Raw genomic sequence first — 14,770 nt, forward strand, 5'->3', positions numbered from 1 at the left:
GCTAAAAACACAAACCACGCACCTAAAGTACACAAACCACGCACCTTAAGTACACAAGCAACGCACCTTAAGAACACAAACCACGCATCTAAGGTTTTAAAATGACACACCTTAAGAACACAAACCACGCAAATATACATCACTCAATGTTAGAAAATGCACCACAATAAAAATACACAAAAACACCAAAAGACACACCACACACCCAAAATAATGCACCATAACTCCCCTGCCCCTAATGGTGCATTTCCTAACACTGTGTGGTGTATATTTGCATACCTAGTGGTGTATTTTTTGATGATGCGTACCTAACGGTGCATATTTGTGTGGTTCATTTTCTAACATTGAGTGTTATATATCTGTATACATAGTGGTGCGGCCGCACTGACCGCACATTAAGACGTGGCCGCACTTGATTATGACTCTATATATATATAACTTTTTTAAAAATTAATAATGAGATGTGTAATTTATAATATGTTTTCTATTTGAATTATTTTATCAAATTAATTATGTTTCATATTTTGTTATGAATATTTTTATAAAGTTTTGATTTGTTTTATTTTTTTGCAAATATTCAACAATATTTATGACTATATTTGTTTTAAGTGTTTCATTTTAAAAACTATCTCATTTGTTTTAATGTTTCGCCCCAACTAGAAAAATTTTCTAGCTCCGCCCCGGATGCTTAGAAATTTGAAACTTTGGAAATTTGCACAAAATTGGAAAATTTTAACACTTAGTAGTGTCACCATTTTGAATGAAACATGGGGCAAATTAAAAAAAAAAAAAATTGACTTAAAAATTCCAAATATTCCCATAATTTTGAATTGATTTGCCAATCCTCTTTTCCAAATAATTGTGACACAAGACTCAGAAATATAAAAGATTCCTATTCTAAAATTTGAGACATTACATTGTTTGTCTTATTCAATCCACAACGAACTCCACACAATTAAATTATATATAGTTTCTTGTGTCACATGAAATCGAATTTGATTATCATCAGTAGTCAATTGCAGCAACACCATCTGTGATCTCATGCATGATCAATGGATCGATCTTCATCATTCAGCTATTAACCACTCTACAATTAGCTCGAATCTCTCCAGCGTTACCTGTCAAGACACTTATTTGGCCCATCTTCACCATTGCAGCGGCAAATTTAAGCCCCCAGGAAATGGGGCTCACAGCATTCTGTCTGACTTGGTTGGCCGTGGATGGATCTGTAAGTAGAGATTGGTCTGAAGTGAATAGGCCTCGGTTGCCTAATATGTTGGTATAGTAGCTAACATCGGTGATGGCTGGAGAGAAAGGGTCCATTGGCACGACCAGGTTTGCGTTGCTACTGCCCTGAGGACACCGTTGTTTTAGTTGAGCTGCATATTGGGGATCCAGGCTCGGGTCTTGCGGCGTGGTTGAGTTGAAACTGTAAAGCCGGTTACTGAAAGACGTGCAATGAGAACGCCCGATGGTGTGTGCGCCTGTGAGTCAGTGTTAGATTAGATATACTGACCATATATATTTTTAGAATCAAGCCGTTATTAATATGTCAAAAGCTATAGTTAGTAGTGAAGGACTCGAACCTATGACTTGACTTTGATATATTTCTAGTGGAGTATTTGAAAGGAATATATTCAATTGAGTAGAATTGAATACGTCTCACACATATATCTTTCTTGAAAAACAAAATTCATAGATAAATAAGTAATTAAAAATTACGTTGATTGTATTCAAATTTGTTTCCGCAATATTATAGTTCATCATGGGTACGGGGCCGGTCCTGAGCACGGGCAGCTGGGCGACCGCCCAGGGCCCCATGCTAGAAGGGGCCCATCCATATATATATATATGTATATATTATAGTGTTATAATTATATTAAAAAACAATTCAATGGGGTAGCTCAAGTGGTAAGTGAGTTTTTGTTGTGAAGAAGAATTTTGGGAGAATGTGGGTTTGATTCTCACAAATGACAATTTCTCTTTGGGGAGAACTTTTTAAAAATCTTTAGGTGTTTTCTTTGAGATATAAATAAATTTTTCAAGCTAAGGACTTTGTGGTCTAGTGGCATCAAACCCTTCCCTTTATACGGGAGGTGGTGGGTTCGAGCCTCATGAACAGGTACTGCATTGTAATAGAATCAGATTATTATTTTTTCGTATAGGGCCCATTTCGCCCAGGGCCTCCAAAATGTTTGGACCGGCCCTGCATGGGTAGAGACACTATTGCTGAGATAATCACTTGTATACGAAATGCTGATACGGATTGGAAAAGAGTGGATCAAAGTCAAAAGCTATAGTCAATGGCAAAGGACTTAAACCCATAACCTCGTTCTAATACCACTTATTAGGTCCACTAAGTCAAAGCTAGTAGCGAAGGTACAACTTTATTTCTTTATAAACTGCCATCATATTTTCGAGAGGCAAGATGTTGGACTTGGTCCTTCATCGCCTTCCGCCCAACAATACCCTAGCCACCAATTAATGGACTAGGCCCGTTACCGGCCTCCACCAACATATAAAACTAACATATATGAAACTTTATTAATTTGTTTGGCTGGCTTACCTGAGAGTGTAACCATTTCTTCTTGTGTGAATCCCTTGTTAGAAAAGAGGTTAGTAAGCTGAGGCACGTTAAATGAAGGTGGTGGCAAATTGTTAGGTATCTCAGAAGCTAAAGAAACACGCCCATCTCTTCTTCCTGCCGGAACATCATAGCCAATTCCTCCGGTCTGCAGTTTTCCAATTGCAAGTATTAATTAAGCATATATACTCAATATATATATATATGTGTGTGTGTTTTTATGGATACACACACTAAATATATATTCATAAAAAAATAAAAATAAAAATAAAAACACACACACACAAAATATATATATATATATATATGAGGTCAAATGCGGTCCTTAAAGTGCGGCTGGTGCAGCCGCACGCCCGCACCATTAAGTATACAAAAACGCACCAATAGTTTTAGAAAACGCAGAACAATGAAATGCACCAATGCACCACGCACGCACCAATGCACCACAAAACGCACTATTAGGTACGCATCACTACAAAATGCACTATTAGGTATGCATCACTACAAAATGCACTATTAGGTACGCATAAACCCACCACAAGTGTTTGGAAGCGCACCATTAAGTATGGTGAGGTGTGGTGTATTTTTTTTTGTTTGTGGTGCATTGGTGCTTTTTCATTGTTATGCGTTTTTTAATACTATTGGTGCGTTTCTGCATACCTAATGATGCCGCCGCACCAGCCGCATATTAGCCTTGCCACACTAAAACTTGGCCCATATATATATTATAATTAGGTTCAAAAAAGAAGCTGGGTTAACATGTGACATAGTGTACCATAGTGCACTGCTTACTTGATGTTATGGTTTATATATGTGTGTGTACGTAGTACGTAAGTCTTACCATCTCTACACTATCCCTGGCAGCAAAAGCCAAAATATCAGCACAAGACACAACTCCTTTACACAAAGATTCCAGCCTAGCTTTTGCACTGTCAATAACCTCAAATCCTCTCAAGCTTGGATTATTCGCTGGAGAATCCTTCTCCGCCGTGTTTGATGCAGTGGAATCTATAAGCACTGAGCCATCGCACCCCTGCCACCCATGCAACATATATTATTCTATAACTCCAAACTAACAATAATTTCTTTCAATTAAGCTAGCTAGCTAATTAAGGGAATTAATTAGTGACACACGTACGTACCCTAACAAAGCAGTCATGGAAATGCATCCTCACAAGCCCGGCCGCCACTCCTCTATCGCGAACAAACGCTTTCTGGACCTCATCTTTAACAATCAACTCAGCCCTATCACACGAGCTACTATAAAACCCAACTTGCAGCTCAGCTTTTAACACAATCAACTGACATGCAAGCAGGGCTAAGGTACTATAACAACTTAGCATTCTTATTCTTGATGAACTCATCTTTGTTAGTTTTTTCTTAGCTTTCTCCAAGTATACTGAAAGTATATATAGAATGAGCTTGAGTGTTAGCTATTCTACTAACTATATATATATATATATTGATTATCACTCAATTCAATTATTCGTACATTATTAAAAAATGGATATGGTTTAGAGTGGCCCCTCAGCTCCTATGTATACCTCTCCTTCATACGTAAACGTGTTGTTGGTGGTGTCTGATGAGGCAAATAGCTGTAACGTACAAATGGTCTCTCATGCAGAATAGTATATCGTACCCTTTGTTTGTAGAGTTAAGTGAGCAAAAAGTTGAGGTGGGTTCGAGCTTAGCTAAGGTTTGTTGTGTTTGTATACGATCGCAAATTATATTGTGGACCATGACCATGACTGATACTGCAGTTCTGTTGAACGGATTGTATAGTTGTGTTGAAAAGATACTACACTTGTGTTGAAAGGAAACTGCAGTTGCGCCGAACAGAGACCGTTCATCCGTTCAATACAACTGCAGTATCCTTTCAACACAACTGCAGTATCCCTTCAACACAATTACAGTATCAGTTCAACACAACTGCAGTTCTAGACGGATGGCACCGCCTCTGTTCCGCGCAACTGCAGTTCCCGTTCAACACAACTGCAGTATCCGTTCAACACAACTGCAGTATCAGTTCAACACAACTACAATATCACCCATGATCCATGGTCCACAATGCATTGTGGACCATGGTCCACAATGCATTGTGGACCATGGTCCACGGTATAACGACTGGTATACGATAGGATCAATAATTCTGTTGTTGTTAATGTATTGGTTGTGTGACAGGCGGGATTCTAAGCTGAAGTAAGGGATTTAATTATTTGGAAGCTAACAAGTGATTGGATTTAGATCCACAAATCATGTACATTATTGTTGACTTTCTTGCATGAGAATACAAAGGTAGTAGTTACTGATTGATAGCTTTGCTGCCTGCGGTTTGAAAACGAGAGAAGACGATGTCTTGTTCCTATTATATTAAGGCAAAAACTTGTCTGAGACTGTCTCACGCTGAAACGGGTTGAATCGCTTTCAGATAAAAATGTAATATTTATACACACAAATGTCATACTTATATGCTCAAATGTAATACTAATCAGGAATAAATTTTTTATATTCTTGATTAGTATTATATTTGAGCATATAAGTATGACATTTGCAGATATAAGTATTACATTTGTATGTTGTTCTGACCTGACTCGACCCTTCTCACGAATAAGGATTCGTGAGACGGTCTTACACAAGTGTGACCCTTATATTAATTACCTAAAAGAGAGAGAAGAAGTTGCCCTGGCTAGCAATTATGTTACTGGTCAGGGGCAAGTCCAACACCATGTGACTAAGCAGTTGTTGGACGCAGGCCGATAAAGAGCAAAGGTTAGAAGCATGTCTCTCGAAAATGTAATAACGGTCTATAATTAAGGAAATAAAATTATAAATTCACTACTAAATATAATTTTTGGTATAGTCGTGAGCGCTTTATCCTAACAAATTACATATAGTGCAGGCCAATAACATGGTGCTTGTAGCATTTGATTCAACAGGTAAAAAATTATGCAAAGTTTGATTTATTTCTGGTTTGAGCTAGAAAGTTTGTAGTAGGCCAGATAAGGTTTAAAAAAACACACAAGCAGGATGGGCAAACCCATCAAATGAAACAAACTAATCTATCCCATCTAGCTAGTTAGTGGCTGACGGAGGGAAAGATCGATGCCGGGTCCCTTACCCGTATCGTTGAAATATTTAAAAATATTTTTTAGTTATTTATTTTTTGAATTTGACATTCGAAAATTTTATATTACAACTTACTTTTTTTTTATGTTACAACTTGCTTCCAAATATGTAACTACTAATATTAAAATTTGATATTACATATTTAAGACTATTAAATTGCCGATATGAATTTTGATTTTGCTTTAACTTTCGGCTTACTTGCTTATATGAATGATTTTTGAATTTTGATTTTCCTTATAGTTGACTTGCTTAAAATTTCCAAATATATGAATTTGAGTTAGGTTACGTTCTTATTATTTGTTACTTAATTCTTTGAGATTTCGTATTTATTTATACTTATTACTTGCTCCCAAATATATGAATTTGAGTTAGGTTCTTGCTAGCTATTTATTTCAATTCATTATTGTTTGAGATTTTATATTTATTCATACTTACTGGCTCCAAAATATATGAATTTGAGTTAGGTTGTTGTTATTTATTACTTTATTCTTTGATATTTTATATTTATTTATACTTACTCCCAAAATATAAGCATCTTGATTCCAACTTAGATTGTTGGAAATTTAAAAATATATGTTGTAGGTTAGATTGTTACTCCCTCCGTCCCATTTTATCTGTCTTACTTTCCTTTTTCGTCTGTCCCAAAATAATGTCCACTTTCCTAAAATGCAAACTACTATCTTTCTACTTTTCCTAAACTACCCCTGAATTTCAATTTTTACTCCAATATAATACTCTGTATAATTTGTTTTGGCTTGGTTTCTTCCTTTGCTGAGGGGCGCCGAACAAAAAGAAAAAAGAGAAGAGGAATGCAGCAGCCACCCACATCTCACTACCATATCTAACTCTCTCTCTTTGCAAGTTCAGCAACAAACCCAACACCCATCATCATCTCTCTCATAAACTCTAGATTTCTTTTCTTTTTCTTGCTTTCATGGGAGGAGGAAAACATGGAGCAGCTGACCCATTTCCTCTACTGCAAAAAAATCTCTCCCTCTCTCTCTCCGATTCACGGCCTCTCCTCTCCATCCTTCTTCACCCATCAGCAAAATACGAAGATCTGCATTTTCCACTATTTATGTGTTGAAATTTTTACGAAATTAGGCGATGTAGATTTTAAATATCTTCCCATATGAGTATGACCATGTTGATCTCAAAATCATGGAAGAAAGAATTTTAGAATTCTTATATGGCAAAAAAAAAAAAAAAACTGAAACCAAAGAAAGAAGAACCAGAGAGAGAGAGAAGAAGAAGAAGTCTACGGTCAATAGTCTTCTAGTGGAGTCTTATTGAGTGGCTGGTGAGTGAGGCAAAAAAAGAGGGTTAAAAATGGAAGACAAACAACATTCACTTTACTACCTAAAATCTCGTGCAAAAAGGAATCAGGACAAGGATTACGGGACTGAGGGAGTATTTTGTTAGAAAACATGATGTAATAGGTCTATATAAATATGAGTAATGTGTTGATATTAAATTGTTATATAATATATATGTTTGATGTCAAATTATTTACAAGAAGATTCTTGCAAAAATGTTAAATTTGTTGATAAAAAAAAGCTTAATCAAAATATGAGAAATCATAAGTAAATATTATATTGTAGTTTTTCATAACTATTAAATATTTTACTTTTATTTATGTGTTTTGCAATCAAACTATTTTGATTAATAGCGATGTTCTTTGTTTAAATGTTTTTCGATGCCTTAATGTTACATTGAACATATTGACACAACATTAATTTTACGTTATTAATTTATGTCACAAATCATACATATATTTTACCTACAAAAGGCAAAATTCCTCGCTCTAAAAGCCCAACACTCCAACTCAATATGATGGTGGAGGTCAAAACACATAGTTTTATACTACACAACACTCGACATCATATAATAGTTATAAAAAAGAAAATTATATTTATGTTAACGGTGCGTTTGGAAACCTGGAAAATGATTTTTGGAAATCATTTTCTGGGTTTACAATGTTTGGCTAGAGGGAGAAAATAGAAGTCAACGGAAAATAGGAGTGTGGTCAATGAAAATAGCAAAGGAGATTTTCTGGAAAATGACTTCCCCTTTTTTTTGGGGAAGTCATTTTCCGTTTGCAGCAGTGGAGCAACCAATTACCCCTCGTTGCCGCCACCGCCAACACCACCACCCCACCCCCACCAACACCATCATTGTATATTTTAAATATTTAAAATTAAAAATACTTATGCAATTACAACAATTGGTTTATTTTCTATTTTCAATTTGTATGAACCATGATTGATTGGTTTGCTTTCCATTTTCATTTGTATCTTGGCTTAACAGTATCCCAACCAATGTACCCCTTTCTAATCTATGTAGCAAGAAACAGAATTATTATTATTATTATTATTATTATTATTATTATTTAATGCCAAGTGTATTGCAAGAGGAGAGAGAATTAGCTAAATGAGAAGAACACAAACCTTTAAAACAAAGGTGCAAAAGTTGCCGAAAAGGACTATCGCATCACACCTTTTGATTTTTCTATTTTTATTATTTCTTTTATTATTATTTTATTATTATATTTATAATATAATATTATGTGGACTCATTTTTTAAAGTGAAAGAGATTTGCAAGATGTAGAATAAATAGTGGAGAAAGATGGCCTTAGTGGCTTTTCAAAAGGCGATATCTTTCTATAATGATTTGGATTGCAGTGTGACTTAGGATGAGAAATATGAAATGAAATTCTTTGAGTGGTGTACAAACTTGTGAAGAAACATGTTGCTACCCAAAAGGTAGTTCAAGTGACAAATGAATTTTTTTGTGGGGACAATTTTAGGGATAATTTAAATTTGATTACTACACGTGACAATTTTCTTTGGACAAACTGCTATGCTTCTCAGAGTGAATGGAAATTAGTCGGGTGGACCCAAACAGTAAGACAAACGTAGATAGATCAGACCCATATGACCTCAAGATTTACACCAAAAGAAACATGTTTGCTGCATTTCTGAAAATTTTGCAGGATATATTGAAAAGAGCTGAGCAGAAACTGCAAACCCACAAAAAAGTGTTTTGATATCATCCGATTCGTTCAACAAAATACACAACAGATACGTAGAGTGCCAAATAAAACAAGTTCATATACAACTACTAGCTAACTTTCAGACCAGACTGCCATGGAAACATGGCTCAACTCTGCCATGCAAAGTCATCATTCTGTACATGCTCCCAATCCGATGAAGAAGTATCATACAATGTTGAAGATCCCATACTCACTCTGTTGTTTCTATTTGTTTGTTGGACTGGATTATTTGCAACTGAGAGCTGAAACTCTTTCATGGATTCTTTTCCAGATCCATCTGCAGCATAGGAACCAACTTCACTCACACCCGGGCTTTGATGCAGTAGAGGCACAATGGTAGCGTTCAGAATCTTTTCTTCGGGTAGTTTTACATACATTGACTGACCGCTTTTTGTGTGTGAATGCATAGCATCAGCTGAATCCGGATATTGCTCCTCTCCCACATATGTTGAATGGAAGTTCCCATCCCGACCTTTCAGAATATTCAATCTTGCCATGACAGAACTCTCGGCATCATCATTGCAACGGGTAGTAGTATAGCATGAAATGGAACAATTCTCGATGCCTGCATCTGGAACAGTAGATGCTAGCGGGGAATACATATTTGCTTCTGGGGAAGATTGCAAGCTTGAAATACTATTGGCAGTAGCTGAGTTTTCTGAAACACCTGAAAAATAAAGACTAATTAGATCGACCATGACAGCAAGATACACCCGTGATATATAGACCACCTTACCTTTTGCTCCCATGGAATTTTGGATGTCCATATCACCTATATGGGGCCTACCACTCTTTATACTGGTAAAACCAGTAGGAACCACATCTGAATCTTGTTCCCCTTCCACAAATGTTGAGTTGGAATTTCCATCCCGACATTTCAAGATATTATATCTGGCCATGATAGAACCCTCAATGTCATGAATATCAGGGGTGGTGCAAGAAACAGATGAGCTCTGGACACTTGTTTTCCGCACAAAGCTTCCATCAGGTACAACTGGTACATGCTTGAACCTTGAACTCTTTTCTGCTGCAGCTACATTTTCTGAAGCATAAGAGGCATAGACACCTATCAGTGAGATACACAAACTTGATATGGACTAATGAACTGCCCTTACCATTTACCCTGGTGGAATTTTGCAACTCCATAGCAATCTTCATATGATCAAAACGAGCCTTATAACTGACGGAACACAATTTTGCTTCAGCCTCAAGCCATAGGTTCTTAAAGAGATGAGCTTGTGATTTCATTTCTCCATCAAAGTGAAAATTTTCATTTAGGACCTTCACAATAGCCTGCAAGCCAGATTCACAACATTGAAATGTCCTAAAAATAAATGAGAAACAATTCTCCATTCTATCCCAGCCACCAGAATTGATGATTGGTTCACAGCACTAGGACTTAAATCATACCTGGGCCACATTATCCTCTTCTGAAATGTTTAGAGTATTGCTCGAGGGGAAAAGTTTAAAATTCTCAGTTTTCTCACCACAGTGGTTCTTTGCTTCATGAATGTTCTGATTACCAGGCTGATCATGTAAGCATCTAGCAGCTTCATTCTTTAACTGAGGTATGCCAAAGCCAGTATCCTGAAAAAAGGAATAAATTAGCACAATCACTAAATGTAAACAAAAAAAATGCAGAAATAAAATAGGCAAGCAATCCATATAAATAAAATCAACATCCAACAATCACAGAAAATATCAGTGACAAATTGAGACCACAGGTAAGATCATCTGTAAAAGTCCAAACCTGAGTCAATCTCATTTTGAGAGCATGCTATTATTATGAAAAGTTGAAATTCAGAAATTAGAACTAGAACTAGAACAGTACAAAATAGATGCACAAGTATATAAGTTTTTGTTAATCAAGGCACACAATGGGTTAACCAGCTCCTAATGTTATTTAAGTGCCATGACTAGAGATACAGTTCAAAAGATCCTCAACCCTTGAGACTCATTTAAAAGACATACCATATGGAAACCTTCCTCAATTTTATCCACCATGTTTTGCACAGGTAACACCTTGTCATGGGTTGCATTCATCATTCCACTCTTAGGGATACAAGCACTGAGGTTACTGATCGCATATTTTAAGGCCTGATGATCTTGCTCCCTCAGTGTACATGCATCAGTTGAACAATGAAATTGAAGCAACTCTGAGAGGTTATGTATAGCCATAACCAGTGTTTGAACATCCATTTTTGGATTTGATAACCTTCCATACGTCTGATTATGTTCAGAATCTTCCTGAGAACTTGGTGAGTGTAGAACTTTTTCTGCAGCATGAAGAGCAACGGTGCAACCTTCTGAGGCATCATTGATGTTGAGCACAGCATCAACACTATCTCCAAAACTGAGTTTCCCGGAGTTACTTAGGTCAAGAGAAATTTGAACACCTTTGCTGCTGCTAAGAGTTTGGAGATCCAGTTCAGCTTTTCCAGCATCAGATGACAGATGTTCTTTAGTAGTGTAATTTTCAATTGCAGGACTCTTAGAAGGAATTGCCATAACATTTACAGCACATTCATTCTCATTGTGCACATTGCTTTCACATAATAAATGAGAAGTGGCATTTGTAGATACATCAAGAGGAAACTGATGATTCCCTTGGGGTGGAGGTGCAGCTTCATCTTTAAAAGGAGAAGTGCGAGATGCCGGAGCTCCTTTCCAGCAAGGTGAATCAACATTTGGATTATGATGATCTAAACCATCTGAATAACTCTCAGTGTACCGAACAGCTTGGATACTATTGCTAGCCAAAGAAATATCATCCAACACTTTTGTAAAAGTAACCTGTGATCCAGAGTTTGATTCAATGGTTTGTTTAAAGGCATCATTAGCAGGGGACTGGCATGACAGGTTTTCCTTTAGAGACCATGAAACATTGCAGATGCTACGATCATCATCTTTGTACAGATTAAGTTGATTAGAGTTCAAATAAACACCTTTTTCTGTTGAATTTGCTGGCTGGAAAAGTCCTCCCTTCAAGGGATCATGGCTACCCAATCCATCAATTTGAATTGCTGCAAATTTGCCACCATCTCCAGTTTTGTGAGAACTGCCTTTTTTTATTGAGGAAATATTGCCTGCAGTTGGTGGCCTAATGACCACTGTAGTTGAGGATTTAGGTGCTGGTACATTATCACATTTGTAGGAATCAGGTGGCTGGATGCATTTTTCATAAGGATTGTAAGGTTTCTTATAGTTCCTGAAATCCTTAGACGATTCCATTGATTGGCCAACTGAATGCAATTCAGAAGATGTTGAAAACATAGAAGGGTAGAAGCCTAGCTCTTGAACAAGATATGACTTGTCTGTCACATGTCCCATCTTCAGAAATCCGTCATGTGTTTCCCTTTCAGTAAAATTCCCACAAAAAGTGCCAGAATTATCTTGATTTTTGTTTCCACAGTGAAGGGAATGAACTCCTACATGATTACAAAATCAGTAAGTTTATAGTAAAATACCTGTAAGAAGCATATATACAATAGTTATTCATGTAAGAATTCTTTCTGTAACCTACACCAATTTTTATAAAGTAAAACCAAATTCCTATAAATACTAGATATGACATCTACGGAAAATGAGCAATTGTCAGGATGAAAGCACTGGATGATTCATTCATAAGGCTAACCAAAATTCAAGATTATAAATATTGACAGTCCAAAGAGAAAGAGAATTCAAGCACAACCAAGAACCCACCTCTTGTACAAATAGTTAGAAAAAAAATGGGGCCATGGGGGAAGACCATTGCAGTCGATTTTACCTAGAAGATACTAAGCTACATCAAATAATGATATGCTAGTCAATCTCAAAAACTGTGAAACAGCCAAAGGCGCCAGAAACAGGCTAATTTGGGTACATAACTAGATAAATTGCTCAACTCCTTACAACCAAACAAAGTAAAGGAAAACTAGATACCTTGGTTCATAGAATTTATGAAAAGATTTGAACAACCAGCAAAGGCACCAGAAATAGGGTCATTTGGGTACATAACGAGATAAATTGCTCAACTCATTACAACCAAATATAGTAAAGGAAAACTAGATACCTTGGTTCATAGAATTTTTTAAAAGATTTGAACAACCAGCAGTTGCATTCTCAAGAGATAAATTTCCACTAACTTCCATCTTTTTCCCCTGCATCTGATCAGTGAGTCCATTCCAAACACCAGTTGAATGTGGTGCAGAGTATTGCAAACCGGCCAAACTCTGTGTATAATCAACTTGAGATGATACATTCCCCGGTACAACACTAGAAGTAGGCAACAAATCAGGATGAGGTTCATTTATGGCCAACAAGGGGGTATTTTCACCAACCACGGGAGATGTATAAGGAGGATAATAAGGCCTGCCTTCAGATACATATGAAAATGCATCAATCAGAGGATTAGCCTCCAGGGTTTGAGTGGACCAATAGGGACTACTGGGTTTCACAGACTGTGGAACCGAGTTTTCTTCAGCTAAAGGCACGGAAGTAGTCCTCATAGAATCAGCACCCAGTTCCGGTTTTGGTAAGAAGCCTGGGCTAGAAGCAGAGGGGTTGGCGTATTGCCAAGACTGGCTAAAGAGCAGATTATAAGACGAGTCATTTAAAGGCAAGGGCGGGTTGGAATTGGGTTTTGAATGATTGAAGCGATCAACAGTAAAGGGAGGTGCCAAAGGCGATAAATTGGACGACGATGAAGAAGATGATCCTCCACTACCCAAAACCCCCAAGCCAAACATCATCTCTGACAGAACAAAACACAATTCCTCCGACTGATCGAACCCCAAATTCACATCGGAATTTCAGCTAGAAAAAAGTTATCAATAAACACAAAAAAACTGAAACATTTGTTAACAAAATCATGAAATACTCCGTAATTAACTAAAATATAAAATTGTTAGATTTCATAGCATTCTAAAATAATAACCATGCCTATAATCAACAGTTAAAAAGAAGATTATGATTGAGATTAAATAGGGATTCAAAGGATTGTATGGATAAGGAAGCGTACCTACCAGTGACGAAGAGAGGTAGAGTATGAGTTTTTCTCTGTCTCTCTGACTTCCTCTCTCTATCTCCCTCTCTCTTTCTTTCCTTCAAACTTGAAGGCGTAGACTTGGAAATTACAAAGCACATTCATCATCCTTTTCCTGGGTTTTGTTGAATACTTCTGAAATCACAATGTTACCCCTAAACTATGAATGATTTGCTATTTGACCCCACAACTCCACAAACAAGCCTAACTGCCAAGGCAAAAAGTACATATACGACTTACCATTTACCAATTTAAACAAACCAAGTTTAAGAATAACATCAAGCAATACAATATGGAAATTTTTTTCTATATAATAAAATAAAAAATTTTAGAACTACTATTTGTATTGATATTGACTACCTTAGGAATATTTTTATTAAACCTTTACGTTGTTAAAATTTCAATTTATACAAATTGCAACAATTTTAGTCCTCGTCTATTATTATATTATCGAATATAGTTCTGCTCTTTTAATTTTGTCACATTATATTTTTTACTTTCATTTACTTTCCACATTTAGTTCGCTTTTTAAAAAAAAAATTCATTTCACCATTTAATAAAGATATATAACATATAATTTCGTCATTGAAGTCTCTTTCACCAACATGTCATTTCACTCACTCTCTTGTAATATCTTTTAATTTAATAATGAAATTTCAAATTAGCCATGTTTATTAAATTGTGGAATAATAAAATTTAAAATGATGACTAAATGTGTAAAGCAAGTGAAAGCCAAGAATTTAATGTGATAAAATTAAAAAAAACAGTAAATATGACAATATCACAATAATCAATGACTAAAAGTAAAATTTACTCTTATAAAAATAAACATTTTACTACCTCCCAAAAATAATAATGTTTTGTTGGTTGTGTGTGTGTGTGTATATATTGATTTGAATGATGAATAAAAGATGATCGATGATTTTCTATGTATTTCTATCTTTACTATACTGCAATTGAAACTATATAACTATTCACGTAAAG

At 36.0% G+C, this 14,770-nt stretch overlaps 2 protein-coding genes across 6 annotated transcripts; both read right to left on the reverse strand.

Annotated features, from left to right (window-relative positions):
• Positions 1-793: 793 nt before the first annotated feature.
• Positions 794-3,977, reverse strand: LOC116012246 (peroxidase 5-like). The gene is made up of 4 exons (XM_031251746.1): positions 3,727-3,977; positions 3,426-3,617; positions 2,567-2,732; positions 794-1,484 (listed from the first exon to the last, which is right to left on the reverse strand). Exons 1-4 carry the CDS (start codon positions 3,946-3,948, stop codon positions 1,072-1,074), a joined length of 993 nt encoding a protein of 330 aa, XP_031107606.1. The 5' UTR covers positions 3,949-3,977; the 3' UTR covers positions 794-1,071.
• A 4,708-nt stretch (positions 3,978-8,685) lies between these two features.
• Positions 8,686-13,913, reverse strand: LOC116011816. Of its 5 annotated transcripts, none has more exons than XM_031251229.1 (7): positions 13,767-13,913; positions 12,815-13,557; positions 10,735-12,191; positions 10,174-10,350; positions 9,879-10,056; positions 9,500-9,805; positions 8,686-9,430 (listed from the first exon to the last, which is right to left on the reverse strand). In XM_031251229.1, exons 2-7 carry the CDS (start codon positions 13,491-13,493, stop codon positions 8,871-8,873), a joined length of 3,357 nt encoding a protein of 1,118 aa, XP_031107089.1. In that variant the 5' UTR covers positions 13,494-13,557; positions 13,767-13,913; the 3' UTR covers positions 8,686-8,870. The 5 variants fall into 5 exon arrangements, with proteins under 5 accessions (XP_031107089.1, XP_031107087.1, XP_031107088.1 ...); XM_031251227.1 differs by having other exon boundaries at positions 13,763-13,896; XM_031251228.1 differs by having other exon boundaries at positions 12,815-13,589; positions 13,763-13,879.
• Between the last annotated feature and the right edge of the window lie 857 nt (positions 13,914-14,770).

The sequence above is a fragment of the Ipomoea triloba genome, chromosome 3, assembly GCF_003576645.1.
Source record: "Ipomoea triloba cultivar NCNSP0323 chromosome 3, ASM357664v1".
Classification (NCBI taxonomy): domain Eukaryota; kingdom Viridiplantae; phylum Streptophyta; class Magnoliopsida; order Solanales; family Convolvulaceae; genus Ipomoea; species Ipomoea triloba.

What these genes read in the sequence shown, in the direction of transcription:
- LOC116012246 (XM_031251746.1), bottom strand. Translation starts at nt 3,948, where the DNA reads ATGAGTTCATCAAGAATAAGAATGCTAAGTTGTTATAGTACCTTAGCC. An exon ending in CCAGGGATAGTGTAGAGATG is followed by an intron (nt 2,733 to 3,425) that starts GTAAGACTTACG and finishes GGAAAACTGCAG; the next exon opens with ACCGGAGGAATTGGCTATGA. An exon ending in AGAAATGGTTACACTCTCAG is followed by an intron (nt 1,485 to 2,566) that starts GTAAGCCAGCCA and finishes ACTGACTCACAG; the next exon opens with GCGCACACACCATCGGGCGT.
- LOC116011816 (XM_031251229.1), bottom strand. Translation starts at nt 13,493, where the DNA reads ATGATGTTTGGCTTGGGGGTTTTGGGTAGTGGAGGATCATCTTCTTCA. An exon ending in AAATTCCACCAGGGTAAATG is followed by an intron (nt 9,806 to 9,878) that starts GTAAGGGCAGTT and finishes CTTATGCTTCAG; the next exon opens with AAAATGTAGCTGCAGCAGAA. An exon ending in AAATTCCATGGGAGCAAAAG is followed by an intron (nt 9,431 to 9,499) that starts GTAAGGTGGTCT and finishes TTTATTTTTCAG; the next exon opens with GTGTTTCAGAAAACTCAGCT.